Below are 23,594 nucleotides of genomic sequence, written 5' to 3' on the forward strand. Positions count from 1 at the left end.
GCTTCTTAATGACTTATTTTAGTTGCCTTCTGTTGGTTTTTAAAAGACTCCCAATCATCTACCTTCCCACTAAATTTTAATCTGTTATCATGTTTAAGTTCTTATGCCCACTCTTGACCCTTTATGTTAGCTTTGACTTTTATGTCAGCCACAGTTGTGTTATCCTGTCTTTAGAATACTTCTTCCTGTTCAGGATGTTTATATCCTGCACCTTCTGAATTGCTCCCAGAAATTCTAACCTCTACTGCTCTGCCCTCATCCGTATCAGTGTTCTTTTCCAATCAATTCTGTCCAACTCCTCTTTCATGCCTCTGTAATTCCCTTTACTCCACTGTAATACTGATACGTATGACTTTAGCTACTCCTTCTCAAACTTCAGGGTGAATTCAATTATATTGTGATCACTGACCCCTCAGGGCTCCTTTGCCTTAAGCTCTCTAAACAATTCTGGTTCATTGCACTCAATCCAGAATTGCTGATCCCCTCAAAGCTCTCAAAGGTCTCAAAGCTCTACGCTTCTTTTTGGATTCCAGACCTAATCAGTTTCCCTCTACCATCACTCTGCTCCGTCTAGCGGAATTAGTCCTTACTCTTAATAATTTCTCCTTTGGCTCCTCCCACTTCCTCCAAACTAAAGGTGTAGCTATGGGCACCCGTATGGGTCCTAGCTATGCCTGCCTTTTTGTTGGCTTTGTGGAACAATCTATGTTCCGTGCCTATTCTGGTATCTGTCCCCCAATTTTCCTTCACTACATCGACGACTGCATTGGTGCTGCTTCCTGCACGCATGCAGAACTCGTTGACCTTATTAACTTTGCCTCCAACTTTCACCCTGCCCTCAAGTTTACCTGGTCCATTTCCAACACCTCTCTCCCCTTTCTAGATCTTTCTGTCTCTGTCTCTGGAGACAGCTTATCCACTGATGTCTACTATAAGCCTACTGACTCTCACAGCTATCTGGACTATTCCTCTTCTCACCCTGTCTCTTGCAAAAACGCCATCCCCTTCTCGCAATTCCTCCGTCTCCGCCGCATCTGCTCTCAGGATGAGGCTTTTCATTCTAGGACGAGGGGATGTCTTCCTTTTTTTAAAGAAAGGGGCTTCCCTTCCTCCACTATCAACTCTGCTCTTAAACGCATCTCCCCCATTTCACGTACATCTGCTCTCACTCCATCCTCCCGCCACCCCACTAGGAATAGGGTTCCCCGGTCCTCACCTACCACCCCACCAGCCTCCGGGTCCAACATATTATTCTCCCTAACTTCCGCCACCTCCAACAGGATCCCACCACTAAGCACATCTTTCCCTCCCCGCCTCTCTCTGCATTCCGCAGGGGTCGCTCCCTACGCGACTCTCTTGTCCATTCGTCCCCCCCATCCCTCCCCGCTGATCTCCCTCCTGGCACTTATCCGTGTAAGTGGAACAAGTGCTACACATTCCCTTACACTTCCTCCCTTACCACCATTCAAGGCCCCAGACAGTCCTTCCAGATGAGGCAACACTTCACTTGTGAGTCGGCTGGGGTGATATACTGCGTCCGGTGCTCCCGATGTGGTCTTTTATATATTGGCGAGACCCGACGCAGACTGGGAGACCGCTTTGCTGAACACCTGCGCTCTGTCCGCCAGAGAAAGCAGGATCTCCCAGTGGCCATACATTTTAATTCCACATCCCATTCCCATTCTGACATGTCTATCCACGGCCTCCTCTACTGTAAAGATGAAGCCACACTCAGGTTGGAGGAACAACACCTTATATTCCGTCTGGGTAGCCTCCAACCTGATGGCATGAACATTGACTTCTCTAACTTCCGCTAATGCCCCACCTCCCCCTCGTACCCCATCTGTTACTTATTTTTATACACACATAGAAAGAATTTCTCTCACTCTCCTTTTTCTCCCTCTGTCCCTCTGAATATACCCCTTGCCCATCCTCTGGGTCCCCCCCGCACCCTTGTCTTTCTTCCCAGACCTCCTGTCCCATGATCCTCTCGTATCCCTTTTGCCAATCACCTGTCCAGCTCTTGGCTCCATCCCTCCCCCTCCTGTCTTCTCCTATCATTTTGGATCTCCCCCTCCCCCTCCAACTTTCAAATCTCTTACTCACTCTTCCTTCAGTTAGTCCTGACGAAGAGTCTCGGCCTGAAACGTCAACTGTACCTCTTCCTAGAGATGCTGCCTAGCCTGCTGCGTTCACCAGCAACTTTTATGTGTGTTGCTGATCCCCTACTGGGTTTAACTGTGAGCTGCTCTAAAAAGCCATCTCGTAGGCACTCTAGAAATTCACCCTCCTGTAATTCAGCACCAGCCTAATGTTCCCAATCTACCTGCATATTGAAGTCCCCCATGACTATTGCAACATTGCCCTTTTGGCACGTCTATCTCCCATTGTAATTTGTAGACCACATCTATACTACTGTTTGAGGAGTCTATATATAACTTCCATCAGGGTCTTTTTTGTCTTGCATTTCCTTAGCTCTACCCACAATGATGTAATGCCTTCTGATCCCATGTCACCTCTTTCTAATGATTTGATTTCAAATTTTACCAGCAGAGCCACACCAACCCCTCTACTTTTTGATACAATGTGCATCCTGAGATGTTAAACTCACCAGTTATAATCTTCTTTCAGCCATGATTCAGTGCTGCCCACAGCATCATAACCAATCTATGTACAAGTTCATCTACCTTATCCTGTTTACTGTGCGTATTCAAATGTAACACCTTCAGTCCTGCATTCACCCTTTTCAATTTTGTCTGCCTTTTACATTGCAACTCATACTTTTGACTACAATTTTATCTTACCATCAACCTCTCTTTGTTAGCAGTCTCACACACTATTCTCAACACTATCACTCTTGTTCCCAATCCTCTGCCAAATTAGTGTAGTTTAAACCCTCCCAAACAACTGCAGCAAATCTGACCACAAGGATATTGAGTCAGGTTCAGGTGTAACCCGTCCTTTTTGTACATATCATACCTACCTCAGAAGAGATCCCAATGATCCATAAATCTGAACCCCTGCTCCCTACACCAGTTCCTCAGCCACACATTCATCTGCCATATCATCCTCTTCTTCCTCTCGTTGGCGTGTAGCACAGGCAGCAATCCAGAGATTACTACCCGGGAGGTCCTGTTTTTCAGCTTTCTAGCTAGCTCCCTAAATTCTCTCTTCGGGACCTCATCATCTTTATACCCCTCTCAAGCTCATTATCCTGGCAGAATTATTGTGGAATATGATTGTTCCATGAGCTAGCATTCTCTTGATAGGCTAAATGGTCTGTTTTTTAAGGGGTGAGGATATACGGTAAATTCTCAACTCTCCCTGAACATTCTCCACCGTCCTTTCCAATGTGGAAAATTCACACTGCGAATGAAAAATAGTTAACAGAAACATTTTAATGCTTGGAGTGGTGCAGTGGAGAGAAACACTGTCCCTGCATTAGTGTTCTGGTTCAATCCTGATCTCCAGTGCTGTCTGTGTGGAGTTTGCACGTTTTCCCTGTGATCGCGTGGGCTTCCCCTGGATGCTATAGTTCCCTCCCACATCCCAAAGACGTGCGGGTGGGCAGGTTAATTGTACACGGTAAATTGTGAGGGGTGCAATCTGGGGGGAACTGATGGGAATGTGGGAAGAATAAAATGGGATCGGTGTAGGATTGGTATCAATAGGTGACTGAGGGTCAGCACGGACTCAATTGGCTGAAAAGCTGAGGAACTATGAGTCTATGAGTCTCAGTTTAACTTAAAGAAAGTCTGCTTTTGATCTCTTGATTTTTGTTTAGTTCATATTGCAACCAGGATAGGAGCAGGAGGTCACAACAGGAGAGAGAAATTTGCGGTGGAAAATGCATAGATTGCTGAAAGTGGCAGGAGGAATGTCAAGAAAGAGAGCAGGATGAGAGAGAGCGAGAGAAACACACACAGAAAAGGAGAGGAAAGAGGGGCCGAGACACCAGTAAAGAGGAAAACAGTATCACATGGGTAGAGAAGCAGCATTCAGTAAACATGAACAGACAGCCACAGAGAACAGATACAGATGGTTGATGAGGTGATAATATGACAAATGTGAGGGGTTAAACAGGGAACAGTTACTGCACTGTGCTGCCAGTTATTGGCCAACCAGCTGATGCCCCCACTGTTCGACCTTGCCTCCACAGTCTGTCAGGCTGAGGGAAGGCTGGCAGGTCTACAGCTCGGCCCAGGACCCTGATGGAAGATGCATCTGCACAGTGGTGGCTCCGGAGCAGAATCTGTGCTCCAGGGATGCACGCAGCAAGCAACTGCAACGGCTCCTCGAAAAGGTATGCTTCCGCTCAGAGTGATCTTGTGTGGCAGATGGAGATTTTCATAACGGTGCTCATTGCAGTATTGATATGTTTCCAAATTCCTAAAGTCAGACAGCTCAGAACCAGGCCCTTCGGCCTAACCAAGCATCTATGCTGACCAAGTTACCTACCTGAGCCTGTCCCATCTAAATGCATTTGCCCATTCCCCTTACCTTTCCAATCCAGGTACCTGCCAAAGTGTCTTTTATTATTGAAGTAGAATTGTTATTGCACCTACCTCTAGCAGCTCATTCCACATATCCATCACCCTCTTGGAGCAAAATCTGGCCCTTGGCTCCCCTTTAAACTATTCCCCTCTCACCTTATACCCATTGTCCCTAGTTTTAAACTTCCCTAGCCTGGGAAAAGACTGCGATTTTCTGCCATGTCTATGCACCTGTCAATAAAACATGTGAGCAGTTTGTCAATAAAACATGCAAAAGTCATTTTATGTTCTTAACAAAAGCTGCAGCCCTTTACAAACAGACCAAAAGCCATCACCTTACACTGCTGTTGTTATGTCAGACACCATCTCTATAAAAAAACACAATTCTGACGGTGTGGGCGAATTATGTAGAACACTTTCTATTTTGAACAATTTGTGTCATCTGTCACCCATTGCATACTGTATATAGCTCATAACTTTATAAACCTCTATAAGTTCACTCCTCAGCCTCCTATGTCTCAGGGAAAACGTCCCTTCCTGTGCCGTCTATCATCTATCAGAAAAACAACAAGGCTTATTGAGAAAGTAAGGAGGCATGGGATCCAAGGGGATATTGCTTTGTGGATCCAGAACTAACTTGCCCACAGAAGGCAAAGAGTGGTTGTAGATGGAGCATATTCTGCATGGAGGTCGGTGACCAGTGGTGTGCCTCAGGGACCTGTTCTGGGACCCTTACTCTTCGTGATTTTTATAAATGACCTGGATGAGGAAGTGGAGGGATGGGTTAGTAAGTTTGCTGATGACACAAAGTTGGGGGTGTATTGGATAGTATGGAGGGCTGTCCGAGGTTACAGCGGAACATTCATAGGATGCAAAACTTGGGCTGAGAAGTGGCAGAAGGAGTTCAACGCAGATAAGTGTGAAGTGGTTCATTTTGGTAGGTCGAATATGATGGCAGAATATAGTATTAATGGCAAGACTCTTAGCAGTGTGGAGGATCAGAGGAATCTTGGGGTCCGAGTCCATAGGTCACTCAAAGCAGCTGTGCAGGTTGACTCTGTGGTTAAGAAGGCATACGGTGTATTGGCCTTTATTAATTGTGGAATTGAATTTAGGAGCCAAGAGGTAATGTTGCAACTATATCGTGTCTAACAAGCCTGATAGAGTTCTTTGAGGAGGTGACCAGGCATATAGATGAGGGTAGTGCGGTGGATGTGATCTATATGGATTTTAGTAAGGCATTTGACAAGGTTCCACATGGTAGGCTTATTCAGAAAGTTAGAAGGCATGGGATCCAGGGAAGTTTCGCCAGGTGGATTCAGAATTGGCTTGCCTGCAGAAGGCAGAGGGTGGTGGTGGAGGGAGTACATTCAGATTGGAGGATTGTGACTAGTGGTGTCCCACAACGATCTGTTCTGGGACCTCTACCTTTCGTGATTTTTATTAACAACCTGGATGTTGGGGTAGAAGGGTGGGTTGGCAAGTTTGCAGACGACACAAAGGTTGGTGGTGTTGTAGATGGTGTAGAGGATTGTCAAAGATTGCAGAGAGACATCGATAGGATGCAGAAGTGGGCTGAGAAGTGGCAGATGGAGTTCAACCCAGAGAAGTGTGAGGTGGTACACTTTGGAAGGACAAACTCCAAGGCAGAGTACAAAGTAAATGGCAGGATACTTGGTAGTGTGGAGGAGCAGAGGGATGTCGGGGTACATGTCCACAGATCCCTGAAAGTTGCCTCACAGGTGGATAGGTTAGTTAAGAAAGCTTATGGGGTGTTAGCTTTCATAAGTCGAGGGATAGAGTTTAAGAGTCGCGATGTAATGATGCAGCTCTATAAAACTCTGGTTAGGCCACACTTGGAATACTGTGTCCAGTTCTGGCCACCTCACTATAGGAAGGATGTGGAAGCATTGGAAAGGGTACAGAGGAGATTTACCAGGATGCTGCCTGGTTTAGAAAGTATGCATTATGATCAGAGATTAAGGGAGCTAGGGCTTTATTCTTTGGAGAGAAGGAGGATGAGAGGGGACATGATAGAGGTGTACAAGATAATAAGAGGAATAGATAGAGTGGATAGCCAACACCTCTTCCCCAGGGCACCACTGCTCAATACAAGAGGACATGGCTTTAAGGTAAGGGGTGGGAAGTTCAAGGGGGATATTAGAGGAAGGTTTTTTACTCAGCGAGTGGTTGGTGCGTGGAATACACTGCCTGAGTCAGTGGTGGAGGCAGATACACTAGTGAAGTTTAAGAGACTACTAGACAGGTATATGGAGGAATTTAAGGTGGGGGCTTATATGGGAGGCAGGGTTTGAGGTTCAGCACAACATTGTGGGCCGAAGGGCCTGTACTGTGCTGTACTGTTCTATAAAGGACCCTAGTCAGACCACACTTGGAGTACCGTGCTCAGTTCTGGTTGCCTCACTACAGGAAGGATGTGGAAACCATAGAAAGGGTGCAGAGGAGATTTACAAGGATGTTGCCTGGATTGGGGAGCATGCCTTATGAAAACAGGTTGAGTGAACTCAGCCTTTTCTCCTTGGAGCCATGGAGGATAAGAGGTGGCTTGGTAGAGGTGTATAAGATGATGAGAGGCATTGATCGTGTGGGTAGTCAGAGGCTTTTCCCCAGGGCTGAAGTGGTTGCCACAAGAGGACACAGGTTTAAGGTGCTGGGGAGTAGGTACAGAGGAGATGTTGGGGGTGAGTTTTTTTTTTTTTTTTTTTATAAAAACACTGAGAGTGGTGAGTGTGTGGAATGGGCTGCCGGCAACAGTGGTGGAGGCGGATACGATAGGGTCTTTTAAGAGACTTTTGGATAGGTACGTGGAGTTTAGAAAAATAGAGGGCTATGGGTAAGCCTAGTTAGTTCTAAGGTAGGGACATGTTCGGCACAACTTTGTGCTGGAGGTTTTCTATGTTTCTAAGTTTATTATCATTCAACCATACACATGTACAGTACACTACCAAACAAAACATTCTTCCAGACCAAGGTGCACAACACAGTACAGATAGCACACACAACACATAGAATAATATTACCACAAGTAAATCAACAAATAACAGGGTACATTTATGGCACAAGTTTAAAAGTAAAAAGTAGAACACAACTGTACTTCATACATGATGAGACCTGGATGTGACAGGGAGTTCATCCACACAGACTGTTGTCGCAGGAAAGCAGCATTCTTCGTCGGAGCCCCCACCACATCCACCATCCTGCCTATGCTCTCTTCTCACTGCTGCCATCAAGAAGAAGGTACAGGAGCATCAGGACTCACAGCACCAGGTTCAAGAACAGTTATTACCCTTCAACCATCAGACTCTTGAACCAGAGAGGATAACTTCGCTCAACACAGCTGAAGAGATAACGGATGCACTGGTCACGATCTTTCTAGAATCACTTGATTCTGGCATGGTCCCAGAGAACTGAAAGATTGCAAATGTCACTCCACTCTTTAAGAAGGGAGGAAGGCAAAAGAAAGGAAATTATAGGCCTTTTAGCCTAACCTCAGTGGTTGGGAAAGTGTTGGAGTCTATTATTAAGGATGAGATTTTAGGGTACTTGGAGACTAATGATAAAATAAATCAAAGTCAGAATGGTTTCTGTGAAGGGAAATCTTGCCTGGCAAATCTGTTAGAGTTCTTCAAGGAAGTAACAAGCAGGGTGGACAAAGGAGAGTCGGTGGATGTCGTTTATTTGGATTTTCAGAAGGCATTTGATAAGGTGCCACGCATGAGGCTGCTTAACAAGATAAAACCTTATGGCATCACAGGAAAAATACTGGCATGGATAGTGTAATAGCTGACAGAGTGGAGGCAGCGAGTGGGAATAAAAGGGGCCTTTTCCGGTTGGCTGCCAGTGACTAGCGGTGTTCTTCAGGGGTCAGTATTAGGACAACTGCTTTTCACATTATTTGTCAATGATTTGGATAATGGGATTGGGGATTGCTTTGTGGCAAAGTTTGTGGATGATATGAAGACAGATGGAGGGCTAGTTAGTGCTGAAGAAGCAATGTGATTGCAGTAGGACTTTGACAAAATGGCAAAAAAGTGGCAGATAGAAACATAGAAAATAGGTGCAGGAGTAGGCCATTTGGCCCTTCGAGCCTGCACCGCCATTTATTATGATCATGGCTGATCATCCAACTCAGAACCCCGCCCCAGCCTTCCCTCCATACCCCCTAACCCCCGTAGCCACAAGGGCCATATCTAACTCCCTCTTAAATATAGCCAATGAACTGGCCTCAACTGCTTCCTGTGGCAGAAAATTCCACAGATTCACCACTCTCTGTGTGAAGAAGTTTTTCCTAATCTCGGTCCTAAAAGGCTTCCCCTCTATCCTCAAACTGTGACCCCTCGTTCTGGACTTCCCCAACATCGGGAACAATCTTCCTGCATCTAGCCTGTCCAATCCCTTTAGGATCTTATACGTTTCAATCAGATCCCCCCTCAATCTTCTAAATTCCAACGAGTACAAGCCCAGTTCATCCAGTCTTTCTTCATATGAAAGTCCTGCCATCCCAGGAATCAATCTGGTGAACCTTCGCTGTACTCCCTCTATGGCAAGGATGTCTTTCCTCAGATTAGGGGACCAAAACTGCACACAATACTCCAGGTGTGGTCTCACCAAGGCCTTGTACAACTGCAGTAGTACCTCCCTGCTCCTGTACTCAAATCCTCTTGCTATAAATGCCCGCATACCATTCGCCTTTTTCACCGCCTGCTGTACCTGCATGCCCACTTTCAATGACTGGTGTATAATGACACCCAGGTCTCGTTGCACCTCCCCTTTTCCTAATCGGCCACCATTCAGATAATAATCTGTTTTCCTATTTTTGCCACCAATGTGGATAACTTCACATTTATCCACATTAAATTGCATCTGCCATGAATTTGCCCACTCACCCAACCTATCCAAGTCACCCTGCATCCTCTTAGCATCCTCCTCACAGCTAACACTGCCACCCAGCTTCGTGTCATCCGCAAACTTGGAATACAATGTTGGGAAATGTATAATAATGCATTTTAGTAAAAGGAACAACAGTGGGGACTATTATCTAAATGGGGAGAAGGTTCAAACATCAGAAGTTCAGAGGGACTTAGGAGTCCTCATGCAAGACTCCCAGAAGGTTAATTTACAAGTCGAGAGTGTGGTAAAGGCGGCAAATGAAATGTTGGCATTTATTTCAAGGGAAATAGAATATAAAAACAAGGAGATAATGCTGAGCCTTTATAAGACACAAGTCAGGCCACACTTGGAGTATTGTCAACAGTTTGGGGCCCCATATCTCAGAAGGAATGTGTTGTCATTGGAGAGAGTCCAGAGGAGGATCACAAGGATGATTCTGGGAATGACGGGGTTAACATATGAGGAACGTTTGGCAGCTTTAGGTCTGTACTCACTGGAATTTAGAAGAATGAGGGGGCATCTCATTGAGACCTACTGAATGTTGGAAGGACTAGACAGGGTATGTACAGAAGATTTTTCCTGTGGTAGGGCTATCCAGAACTAGAAGACACAACCTCAAAATTGAGGGGTGACCTTTTAGAACAGAGATAAGAAGGAAATTTTTTAGCCAGAGAGCTGTGAATCTGGAATGTTCTGCCACACACTTTGGAGGAGGCCAAGTCCTTGGATGTATGGGGTATGGGGTACAGTGGGATTCAGGATCAGCTATGATGGAATGGCAGAGCAAACTCGATGGGCTGAATGGCCCAAATTCGGTTCCTGTTTCTTACTGTGCTATGGTGTTAAGAGGTTTACCAGGATGTTGTCTGGATTAGAGAGCATGACCTATAAGAATAGTTTAGATATACATGGGTTGATTTTGCTGGGGTGGAAGTGGTAGAGGCAGAGAGAAAAGCCTGTAAGGAGTTCCCTAAAGGTTAACTTTCAGGTCGAGTTGCTGATAAGGAAGGCAAATACAATTTTAGCATTAATTTTGGGGTATTATGAGCAGTTTTGGGCCTCTTGTCTAAGGAATGATGGAGAGTGGATTGAAGGGTACCCAGAGGAGTTTCACAAGAAAAATTCCAGAAATGGAAGGGTTAAAGTATGAGGAGTGCTTGATGGCTCTGGAACAGTCCTGCCAAAGGGTTTCAGCCCAAAACGTTGACTTTTTTCCATAGATGCTACCTGGCCTACTGAGTTCCTCCAGCAGTTTGTGTGTATTGCTTGGATTTCCAATATCTACTGATCTTCTCTTGTCTGGGTCTGTACTCACTGGCATCTGACCGCAAGAACAGATAGTGGAAAAGCTGCAGAGAGAGATATTGCTGAGACCTCAAAGTCAGGAAGAAAAAAGTTAAGGATGGTGCAACTAATATTCTGAGCTGTGCGTATTTCAATGCCAGGAGTATTTGCGGGAAGGGGAGATGACATCAGGGCATGGATCAACACCTGAAATTGTAATAGTAAGACCATGAGACACAGGGGGCGAGTTCAGCCATTTGGCTCATCGAGTCTGCTCGCCATTCAATAATGGCTGAACCTCATTTCCCCTCCTCAGCCACACTCCCTGGTGTTCTCCCCATAACTTTTGATGCTGTGGCCAATCAAGACCCTATCAATCTCCTCCTGAAATGCAGTTGCTGTGGGAATAAATTCCACAATTTACCACCCTCTGGTTAACGAACTTTCACCACGTGTCTTAAATAGACACCCCTCCATCCTGAGGCTGTGCCCTCTTGTCCTAGTCTCCCCGTCACAGGAAATATCCTTTCCACATCTACTCTTCTCGGCCTTTCAACATTCAAAAGGTTTCATTGAAATCCCCCCTCATCCTTCTAAATTCCAATGAATACAGGCCCAGAGACATCAAATATTCCTCATATGTTACCCATTCATTCCCAGAATCATCCTTGAACCTCCTCTGAGGTTCTGACAGTACTCTAAGTGTGGTCTCACCAGAGATTTGTAGAGTTGCAACATGACTTCTCTACTCTTGAACTCAATCCCCCTATTAATGAAGCCTAGCATCCCATAGGCCTTCTTAACTATCCTAGCAACCTGTGCAGCAACCTTGAGGGATGTATGGATTTGAACCCCAAGGTCCCTCTGTTCATCTCACACCGACCATTAACCCTGTACTCAGCCTTCTGGTTTGTCCTTCCAAAATGCATCACCTCACACTTATCCCGATTGAACTCCATCTGCCACTTTTCTGCCCAATTCTGCATCCTGTCTATGTCCTCTTGTAACCTTCGACAACCTACAGCTCCATCCACAACTCCTCCAATCTTCATGTCATCTGCAAAATTACTCACCCATCCTTCCGCCTCTTCAAGCAACACACATAAAAGTTGCCGGTGAAAGCAGCAGGCCAGGCAGCATCTCTAGGAAGGGTCTCGGCCTGAAACGTCGACTGCACCTCTTCCTAGAGATGCTGCCTGGCATGCTGCGTTCACCAGCAACTTTTATGTGTGTTGCTTGAATTTCCAGCATCTGCAGAATTCCTGTTGCTTCCGCCTCTTCGTTCAGGTCATTTATAAAAATCACAAAGTGCAGGGATCCCAGGACAAATCCTTGCAGCACTCCACTAGTCACTGACCTCCAGGCAGAATACTTTCCTTCCACTACTACCCTCTGCTTTCTTCCTGTAAACCAATTTTTTATCCAAACAGCCAAGGTTCCACTGATCCTATGCCTCGTGACTTTCTGGATGAGTCTTTCGTGGGGGACCTTGTCAAATTCCTTGCTGAAATCCACATAGATCACATCTACTGCCCTACCCTCATCAATTTCTTTAGTTACCTCTTCAAAAAACTCAATTAGGCTCGTGAGGCACGACCTTCCCTTCACAAAGCCATGTTGACTATCTTTGAGTAGACTGTACTGCTCCAAGTGCTCGTAGATCCTATCATTAAGAATCCTTTCCAATAGTTTGCAGATCACCGATGTAAGACTCACCAGTCTATAGTTCCCAGGATTCTCCCTATTACCTTTTTTAAACAAGGGAACTACATTTGCCATTCTCCTGTCCTCCGGCACCTCCCCTGCAGCCAAAGAGGATACAAAGGTCATAGCTACTGCTCCAGCGATTTCTTCTCTCACTTCCCACAGCAACCTGGGGTATATCACGTCTGGCCCTGGGGACTTATCAATCTTGATGTTTTTAAAGAAGATCCAACACTACTTTTTCCTTAATCTCCACATTGTCCAGCACACAGGCCTGTTCTATTTCGACCTCACCCTGATCAAGGTCCTTTTCACTTGTGAATTCTGAAGCAAAGTATTCATTTAGGACCTCCCCAACCTCCTCCGCCTCCAGGCACATGTTGCCTTCTTTATCCTTTAGAGGCCCCACCTTCATTCTTGTCAACCTTCTGTTCTTCACATACCCATAGAACGCCTTAGGGTTCTCCTTAATCCTACATGCCAAGGCCTTCTCATGCCCCCTTCGAGCTCTCCTAAGTCCTTTCTTAAGCTCCTTCCTGGCTACCCTATATTTCTCATGAGCCCCTCCTGCTTCCTGCTTCTTAGATCTAACATATGCTTCCTTCTTCCTCTTGACGAGTTGTCTCACGTGTTTCGTCAGCCATGGTTCTCTTTTCCTACCATTTTTTCCTTGTCTCAGTGGGACAAACCTATCCCGAACCCAGCACGTGGTCCCTGAACTTTCTCCACATAACTTCTGTGCTTTCACCTTTGAACATCTGTTTCCAATTTACGCTTGCTAGTTCCTGCCCCATCCCTTCATAGTTAGCCCTTCCCCAGTTAAGCACTTTCCCATTTTGCCTGTTTTTATCCTTTTCCATAGCTATGCTGAAGCTAAGGGAGTTGTGGTCACTCTCACCATAATGCTCCCCCACCAAGAGGTCTGCCACCTGACCAGGTTCATTACCCAGAACTGGATCCAGTATGGCCTCTCCTCTCATCGGCCGGTCCAAGTACTGTGTCAGGAATCCTTCTTGAACACACCTGACAAATTCAGCCCCATCTATCCCCTTTGCAGTCAGGAGGTACCAGTCAATATGAGGGAAGTTGAAATCACCCAGAACTACAACCCTGTATTTCCTGCATCATTCTAAAATCTGCCTGCTTATCTGCTCCTCGGTGTCCCGAGGGCTATTTGGGGGCCTGTAGACTACTCCCAGCACAGTGATTGATCCCTTCCTATTTCTGACTTCCATCCACACCGACTCTCTCTGCAGTGTCCTCTCTTTCTATAGCCGTGATACTATCCCTGACCAGTAATGCTACTCCCCCACCTTTTCTACCTCCCATCCTATTCGTTTTAAAACACCTAAACCCGGTACCTGTATCAGGCAATCCTGCCCTTCTTCCAGCCAAGTTTCAGTAACGGCCACAACATTGTAGTTCCATGTACTGATCCATGCTCTAAGTTCATCCCCTTTATTCCTAATACTCCGAGCGTTGAAATAGACACATTTCAACCCCTCTAACTGGCTACATTTATGTTTTGTCCCCTGCCTGTTCTTCGTCACCAACTCAGAACACACAGCATCATGCCCTTGTCCTTCTACCCTCATCTCTGCACTCACATTCTGATTCCCACCCCACTGCCAAACTAGTTTAAACCCTCCCCAACAGCTCTAGCAAACCTGGTCCCTTTCCAGTTCAGGGGCAGCCCGTCCTTTTTGTACAGTTCACACCTTCCCCAGAAGAGATCCCAATGATCCAGAAATCTGAACCCCTGCCCCCTGCACCAACTCTTCAGCCACACATTCATCTGCCATAACTTCCTGTTCCTACCCTCTCTGTCTCGTGGCACAGGCAACAATCCCGAGATTACCACCCTTGAGGTCCTGCTTTTTAACTTCTTTCCTAACTCCCACTATTCCTTCTTCAGGACCTCATCCCTACTCCTATCTATGTCATTGGTCCCCATGTGGATCATGACATCTGGCTGCTCACCCTCTCTCCTGAGAATACCGAGAACTCGATCCGAGATATCGTGGACCCTGGCACTAGGGGGGCAACAGACCATCCAGGATTCGCGATCTCTCCCACAGAACCTCTTATCTGTCCCCCTAACTATCGAATCCCCTATCACTACTGCTCTCCTCTTTTCCCTCCTTCCCTTCTGAACTGAGGGTCCAGTCTCGGTGCCAGAGACATGACCACTACGACTTGTTCCTGGTAGGTTGTCCCCACCAACAGTATCCAAAACGGTATACTTATTGTTGATGGGAACAGCCAGAGGGGTGCTCTGCTCTTTCTGTCTATTCCCCTTCCCTCTTCTGGCAGTCACCCAATTACCTGTCCCCTGACGTTTAGGGGTGACTGTCTCCCTGAAACTCTGATCCATTACTGCCTCTGCCTCCCAAATGATCTGAAGTTCATCCAGCTCCAGTTCCCTAACTCGGTTTAACAGGAGCTACAGCTGAATGCACCTTGTGCAGGTGTAGTCATCAGAGACAATTGTGCTGTCCCTGACTTCCCACATCATACAATCGGAGAACTGGACTGTCCTATCTACTGCCTCCATTACCAACTCCTAAGATAATTAAATTAATTAAAGAAACTTACCGGGCCTTACCTCACTGGGAGCAAGCTCGCCAAAGCCTCAAAGCTCTACTCCTACACTGGCCTGCTCACTCACTGGCTGCTCTGCTTGAGCTACCCCTCTTTTTATTTGTTTGAGCTTTTCAACTTTGATTGCCCAATCAAACTGCTTGGTCACCTGACCTCGATTGCCCAATCAGCTGCTTTCTGCTGAGTCTGAGCTGTTCAGATCTTGATTGACTTGATTGCACAGTCCAGCTGCCAAAACCTCTCGAGGGTGGACAGAAGAGAAGCAGTGGATATCTTCCACTTGGATTTTCAGAAGGCACTTAATAAGATTCCACACTTGAGATTGATTTACAAGGTAAAATCCTGTGGTATTACAGGAAAGCTACTGGGATGGATAGAGGAATGGCTGACAGGCTGGATGTAATGAGTGGGAATAAAAGGGACCTTTTCTGGTTGGCTGCTGTTGACTAGTGGTGTTCCTCAGGGGTCAGTATTGGGACCACTACTTCTCACATTGTTTGTCAATGATTTGAATAATGGGATTGATGGCTTTGTGGCAAAGTTTGCGGATGATACAAAGATAGGGGGAGGGGTAGATAGTGCTGTGAAAGCAATGCGATTGCAACAGGAATTGGAGAAATTGCAGGAATGGGCAAAAAAATAGCAGATGGAATACAGTGCTGGGAAATGTATGATAATGCATTTTGGTAAAAGGAACAATAGTGTGAATTACTATCTAAGTGGGGAGAAGGTTCAAACAGCAGAGGTGCAGATTGACTTCGGAGTCCTCGTGCAAGACTCCCAGAAGATTAATTTACAGGTTGTCTGTGGTAAAGAAGGCAAATGCAAAATTGCCATTTATTTCAAGGGAAATAGAATGTAAAAACGAGGAGATAATTCTGAGCTTTTATAAGACACTAGTCAGGTTGCACTTGGAGTATTGTCAACAGTTTTGGGCCTCATATCTCAGAAAGGATGTGTTGTCATTGGAGAGTCCAGAGGAGGTTAATGAGGATAATTCTGGGAATGAAGGGGTTAACATATCAGGAGCATTTGGCAGCTTTAGGCCTGTACTCACTGGAATTTAGAAGAATGTAGAGGGATCTCATTGAAACCTACCGAATGTTGAATGGACTAGCTGGCACTGATTTGTGAAAGGCTGTTCCTAGGGTGGGGCTATCCAGAACCAGAGGGCACAGCCTCAAAATTGAGGGTCGTCCATTCAGAATAGAGGTAAGGAGGAATTATTTTAGCTAGAGAGTAGTGAATCTGTGGAATGCTCTGCCACAGAGTGCAGAGAATGTCACATCCAGGGGTATATTTAAGGTGGGAGTTGATCGTTCCCTGATCAACCAAGGCATCAAAGGTTATGGTGAGAAGGCAGATATATGGGGTTAAGTGGGCTCCGGGAGCAGCCATGATAGCATGACGGAGCAGACTTAATGGTCTGAATGGCCTAATTCTGCTCCTATATCTTATGGTCAAAGATACAGGCCCATTGAGTCTACTCCGCCATTTCATCATGGTTGATCCAAATTTCCTCTCAGCCCCAATCTCCTGCCTTCTCCCCGTATCCCGCCATCCCTGACCAATCAAGAATCTATCCACATCTGCCTTAAATATACATTAAAACTTGGCCTCCACAGCTGCCTGTGTCAAAGAATGCCACAGATTCACCACTCTCTAGCTAAGTAAATTCTCCCTAATCTTTTAGAACACGCCTCTATTCTAGGATTTAAAGACATTCAATCCTGAAATCATTTTTGAACCCTCTCCAGTTTCAGCACATACTTTCTAAGCTACAAGCCCCAAAACCTGTTCACAATACTTCAAGTGTGGCCTCACCAGTGCTTTTTAAAGTCTCAATGTTACATCTTTGCTTTTATATTTTAGTCTTCTTGAAATGAATGCTAACATTGCATTTGCCTTCCTCAGCACAGAGTCAACCTGCAAATTAACCTTGAAGCAATCTTGCACAGGGACTGCCAGTCTCTTTGCACCTCAGGTTTTTGTATTTTCTCTCTATTTAGAAAATAGTCAGCACTTTCATTTCATCTGCCAAAGCGCATGACCATACACTTCCCAACACTGTATTCCATTTATTATTTCTTTGCCCAGTCTCCTAATCTGAATCCTTCTGTAGCCTCTCTACTTACTCAAAACTACCTGTCCCTCCCCCTATAAGCATATCATTGCAAATTTTGCAATAAAGGAATCAATTTCATCTTCCAAATCATTGACATCTTATGTAAAAAGAATCAGTCCCAACACAGACCCCTGCAGAACACCGCTGGTCACCAGCAGCTAACCTGTAAAGGCTCCCTTTATTCCCACTCTTTGCCTCTTGCCAATCAGCCACTGCTTTATCCATGCCAGAATCTTTCCTGTAATGCCATGGGGTAGTAGCTCGTTAATCAGCCTAATGTGGTGCAGCTTGTCAAAGGCCTCCTGAAAATCCAAGTGCACATCACCCAATTCTTCTGACTTCATCAACTATGCTGACTACGGCCTAATTGCTCATAATTTCTGTCATTAACAATCCACTGAAGTGAGAGTCACCAGTCTAAAGTTGCTGAGATAATCCCTATAGACCTTTTTGAAAGATGGGACAACATTAGCTGCTCACCAGTCTTACAGGAAGGGACCAGCTCAGAAAGGCAACTTGGTTGGCAGAGATGAGTAAGTCCACGGAACCCATTTCTGTCTTCTGTAACTATGACTGAGCTGATATAAATACCAAGGTGTTATAAAATTTATTTTGATATATCAAGACTGAAACTGTTGGAAACACTTGATTTTCAGAAGGCCTTTGACAAGGTGCCACACATGAGGCTGCTCAGCAAGATAAGAGCCCATGGAATTACAGGGAAGTTACTAGCATGGGTGGAGCATTGACTGATCAGCAGAAAACAGAAAGTGGGAATAAAGGGATCCTATTCCAGCTGCCTGCCGGTTACCAGTGGAGTTCCACAGGAGTCAGTGTTGGGACCGCTGCTTTTTATGATGTATGTCAATGATTTGGACTATAGGTTTAGTGGATTTGTGGCTAAATTTGCTGATGATATAAAGGTAGGTGGAGGAGCGGGTAGTGTTGAGGAAACAGAGAGCTTGCAGAGACTTAGATAGTTTAGGGGAATGGGCAAAGAAGTGGCAAATGAAATACAACGTTGGACAGTGTATGGCCATGCACTTTGGTGGAAGAAATAAAGGGCAGACTATTATTTAGATGGGGAGAGAATTCAAAATGCAGAGATGCAAAGGGGACTTGGGAGTCCTTTTGCAGGGTACCCTAAAGGTTAGCCTCCAGGTTGAGTCAGTGGAGAAGAAGGCAAATGCAATGTTGGCAGTCATTTCTAGAGGTATAGAATATAAGAGCAGGGATGTGATGTTGAGGCTCTATAAGGCACACTTGGAGTATTCTGTGCAGTTTTGGGATCCTTATTTTAGAAAGGATATACTGACATTGGAGAGGGTTCAGAGAAGATTCACAAGAATGATTCCAGGAATGAAAGGGTTACTGTATGAGGAACATCTGGCAGCTCTTGGGCTGTATTCCCTGGAGTTCAGGAGAATGAGGGGGGATCTCATAGAAACATTCCGAATGTTAAAAGGCCTGAACAGATTAGATATGGCAAAGTTATTTCCCATGGTAGTGGAGTCTAGAACAAGAGGGCACGGCTCAGGATTGAAGGACGTCCATTTAGAACAGAGATGCGGAGAAATTACTTTAGTCTGAGGGTAGTAAGTCTGTGGAATTTGTTGCCATAAGCAGCTGTGGAGGCTAAATCATTGGGAGCATTGAACGCAGAGATAGAGAGGTTCTTGATCAGCCAAGGTATCAAAGGGTATGGGGAGAAGGCAGGGTAATGGGGATGACTGGAAGAATTGGATCAGCCCATGATTGAATGGCAGAGCAGTTCAATGGGCCAAATGGCCGCCTTCTGCTCCTATATCTTATGGTCAGACAGCTTCTGTGCAGAGGGAAACAGAATGAATACTTCACGTCTGAAACTCTTTGTCAAACTGGGAGTGAGATCGAACAAAGTTCCACTGAAGAGTCCTCAATCCACAAAGTTAAACTATTTCTCAGCCCTCAGATCCTGCCACTTAGTTGTTTCCAGCATTTTCCATGTAATGTCCTGGTTAAGATTTCCACTGCTGTGCTGTGAGACAGTTTATATTAGCAGTTTACTGTAAAAACAGTGTGCCACGCTGTAAAGGTGTGTTTTGGCTTCTGCTAAGATAAGGACCCATGTTGTCCAACTTAGGAATTTGTATCAGCCAATCAGGATTGTGGGCTGTGAGAGATGGTTCCAGAGAGCTGTGTCGAAGAGTTTTATGAGGGACAGTAGTCTGGTCTGGGGTCTTTTGGCATGAGCTACGGAGTGGGACAGAAGAAAAGATGCCACCAAATGCTGTGGGGAGAGAGTGCCCATAGCCGGAAATGCTCTGTGCAGATGAACATCTCCAAAGAGGAGGGCAGATACTCCTGAGAGAGAGCCAATTGGTTCGAGACGGCCAGCTGCTTCAAGAGGGCCTGTTCGTCCGAGATGGCCAGTTCGTTCGAAGGAAGTTCTGACTGTGGCAGGTGCTTTCACGCAGACCGTGGGCATGGCACTGTGAGTGACGGTTATATCCAGCTTTGAAAGAGACAAGCTCCATGGTCATGTGCACATTTAGACTGGTCTAACTGTAATTGTGTCTTTTATTTATTTTCTTCTTCATTTTCTTTCTTTTAATAACTGTTTGATAAAGCTGAAAATAGTAAATACAACTTCCTTTATAATTTTATGCTGTGTACGATCTGTTATTTCTTGCCAACGGATTATTGTTTATGGGCAGTAGTTCCACAGCATTCACTCAAATCAAGATTTCTTTAACTACAACATCACTACGTTCCTGTCTGGTTTAACCCCCAAATCATACCAACCCTAGCTATATATTGTTCATGAAAGGTGGCCTTCTCACTCCGAGTCACATGGCTGTTAGCGAAGTTAGCTAACGAGCCAAGTTTGTACGCGAGCCCGGTGAGCGGGTTACAGCAGAATTCCAGCACTTGCAGTCGTTTGATTTGCAGCTTATGTTTAGGTGCAGAACATGTCTCAGTCTATTGAAGTTCTGAATCTGAGGACTCAAAGAGATTTCCAGTACGTCTTGAAAATGGAGACTCAAGTGAAAGGAATGAAGGGGCAGTTCCAGCAAATTGAGGACAATCGGAAGAGTCTGTTGTCAAAACACTTCCAGGTACGACAGACAATTCACGCTGAAACAAAGAGGTGGTCAGTAGAAGACAGAGGGTGGCAGTCGAGGGGGTGTTATTCTGGCTGCAGGTCCATGACATGACCAGTGCTGTTCTATAGAGATCAGTCCTGGATTATCATATTTATAAATGAGCTGGCTATACTACAAGCTGGGGAGTAAGTGCAGATGGCACAATAATTGGAGTTGTGGATAGTGAAGAAGGTAGTCAAAGGATACAACGGGGCATTGATCAATTGGAAATATGGCAGATGGAGTTTAATTCAGGCAAGGGTGAGTCGTGCACTTTTGGAAGTCAAATGTAAGATTGATATACAGAGGGATCCTGGGAAGCAAGTCCCTCATTCCATGAATATGTAAATAAAAGAGGACAGGGCAGCAAAGAGCAACAGATGGCATTGTTGCTTTCATTGACTGGGGCATTAAGTATAAAAGTTGGGGGTTCATGTTGGTTGAGGCATTGAGTAAAAGAGTCAAGAAGTCATGTTGCACCTGTATAAAACTTAGGTTAGGCGACATTTGGAATACTGTGTGCAGTTCTGTTCACCCCATTACAGCAAGTATGTGGAAGGTTTGGAGAGGGTAGGAAGAGGTTTATCAGGATGCTGGCTGGATTAGAGGGTTTGAGCTATAATGAGAGGTTGGACAAACGGGTTGCTTTCTCTGGAGAATTGCAGGCTAAAGGTAAAGCTGATAGAAATACAGTATATTAAATTATGAGAGGCAGAGGGTAAGTAGTCATTCTCACAAATTCCAGAGGGCACAGGTTTAAAGGAGATTTCTGAGGACAGTTTTCCACACAGAATGGTGGGTGTTGGGAATACTCAGCCAGGGCAGCTGGTGGAAGCCGATACAATAAGAATGTAAGACAGAGGAGCAGAATTAGTCCATTCAGCCCAATGAGTCCTATCCTTACTACTATCCTTCTCAACCCCCTTCTAGAAACATAGAAAACCTACAGCACAATACAGGCCCTTCGGCCCACAAAGTTGTGCCAAATATGTCCCTACCTTAGAAATTACTAGGCTTATCCATAGCCCTCTATTTTTCTAAGCTGCTTGTACCTGTCCAAAAGTCTCTTAAAAGACCTTATCGTATCCGCCTCTACCACCGTTGTTGGCAGCCCATTCCACACACTCACCACTCTCTTCGTGAAAAACTTATCCCTGACATCTCCTCTGTACCTACTCCCCAGCACCTTAAACCTGTGTCCTCTTGTGGCAACCATTTCAGCCCTGGGAAAAAGCCTCTGACTATCCACACGATCAATGCCTCTCATCATCTTATACACCTCTATCAGGTCACCTCTCATCCTCCGTCGCTCCAAGGAGAAAAAGCCGAGCTTACTCAACCTGTCTTTATAAGGCATACTTGCCAATCCAGGCAACATCCTTGTAAATCTCCTCTGCACCCTTTCTATGGTTTCCACATCCTTCCTGTAGTGAGGCGACCAGAACTCTTGGCTTCCTCCCATAACTTTTGATGCTGACTAATCAAGGACCTACCAACCTCCACTTTAAATGCACTCAATGACTTGTCCTCCACAGCAATGAATTCCACAGATTCACCACCCTCTGGCTAAAGAAATTCCTCCTCAACTCTGATCTAAATGGACATCTGTCGATTCAAAGGCTGTGCCCTCTGGTCCTGGACTAAACCCCACTATAGGAAACATACTCTCCACATCCACTCTACCCAGACCTTTCAATACTCTATAGGTTTCAATAAGAGTCCCCCTCATTCTAAGCTCCAGCCAGTACTGACATAAAGGCTCAAATGTTCCTCTTATATTAACCCTTTCATTACTTTAATCATTCCCGTGAACCTCCTCTGGACACACTCCAATCCTCACTCAACTTTTCTTAGATAAGGGGCCCAAAACTGCTCATGATACTCCAAGTGTGATCTGACCAATCTCTTATGAAGCCTCAGCATTACGACCTTGCTTTTGTATTCCAGTCCTCCCAAACTAAATGCTAATAATGCATTTGTCTTCCTTACCACCAACTCAACCTGAAAATTATAAACATAAAATCATGATGCTCTCACCCGCACCTCCTCCATTTCCCGCACTTTGGCCCTCACCCCATCCTCCTGCCACTACAACAGGGACAGAGTTCCCCTTGTCCTCACCTACCACCCCACCAGCCTCCGGATCCAGCACATTATCCTCCACAACTTCCGCCACCTTCAACAGGACCCCACCACTAAGCACATCTTTCCCTCTCCACCCCTCTCTGCTTTCCACAGGGATTGGTCCCTCCGCGACTCCCTGGGGTCCACACGTCCCTCCCCACGGATCTCCCACCCGGCACTTATCCCCGTAAGCGCAAGTGCTACACCTGTCCCTACACCTCCTCTCTTGTCACCATTCAGGGCCCCAAACAGTCCTTCCAGGTGAGGCAACACTTCACTTGTGAGTCTGTTGGGGTCATCTATTGCATCCGGTGCTCCCGGTGCAGCCTCCTCTACATCAGTGAAACCCGACGCAGATTGGGGGACCGCTTCGTCAAGCACCTCCGCTCCGTCCGCCAAAGCAGACAGGATCTCCCAGTAGCCACCCATTTCAATTCTGCTTCCCATTCCCATTCGGATATGTCCATACATGGCCTCCTCTACTGCATGATGAGGCTAAACTCAGGTTGAAGGACCAACACCTCGTATACCGTCTAGGTAGTCTCCAGCCCCTTGGTATGAACATAGAATTCTCCAACTTCGGGTAATTCCCTCTCCCTTCCTTCCTCTATCCCTATGTCACTCTGCCCCCTCCCCCAGCTGCCTATCACCTCCCTCATGGTTCCGCCTCCTTCTACTACCCATTGTGTTTTCCCCTATTCCTTCTTCACCTTTCCTGCCTATCCCCTCCCTGCTTCCCCTCCCCCACCCCTTTATCTTTCCCCTTACTGGTTTTTCACCTGGAACCTACCAGCCTTCTCCTTCCCACCCCCCCCCACCTTCTTTATAGGGCCTCTGCCCCTTCCCCTTACAGTCCTGACAAAGGGTTCCGGCCCAAAACGTCGACCGATCTTTTCCACAGATGCTGCCCGACCTGCTGAGTTCCTCCAGCGTGTTGTGAGTGTTGCTTCAACCTGAAAATTAACCTATAGGGAATCCTGCACAAGGACTCCAATGTCCCTTTACATCCCTGATTTTTGAATTTTCTCTTCAATTAGAAAGTAGTCTATGCCTTTATTCCTTCAAAGAAAGTGTATGACCATACACTTCTGACCACGATATTCCATCTGCCACCTCTTTGCCCATTCTCCTAATCTTCCCAAGTCCTTCTGCAGCCTCCCTGCTTCCTCAACACTACTTGACCCTCCACCTTCATTTCATCCACAAACTTGGCTATAAAGCCATCAA

General features: G+C 45.8%; 1 protein-coding gene across 1 annotated transcript in view; it reads left to right on the forward strand.

Moving 5' to 3' along the window:
• Nucleotides 1-4,165: 4,165 nt before the first annotated feature.
• Nucleotides 4,166-23,594, forward strand: part of LOC140206421 (noelin-3-like) — a 36,671-nt gene continuing 17,242 nt past the window's right edge. The window contains exons 1-2 of the mRNA XM_072274788.1: nt 4,166-4,303; nt 20,061-20,216. Coding sequence (XP_072130889.1) covers nt 20,070-20,216 — 147 coding nt within the window. The 5' untranslated portion in view covers nt 4,166-4,303; nt 20,061-20,069. The remainder of the gene's footprint in view (nt 4,304-20,060; nt 20,217-23,594) is intronic.

The sequence above is a fragment of the Mobula birostris genome, chromosome 12 (assembly GCF_030028105.1).
Source record: "Mobula birostris isolate sMobBir1 chromosome 12, sMobBir1.hap1, whole genome shotgun sequence".
NCBI lineage: Eukaryota > Metazoa > Chordata > Chondrichthyes > Myliobatiformes > Myliobatidae > Mobula > Mobula birostris.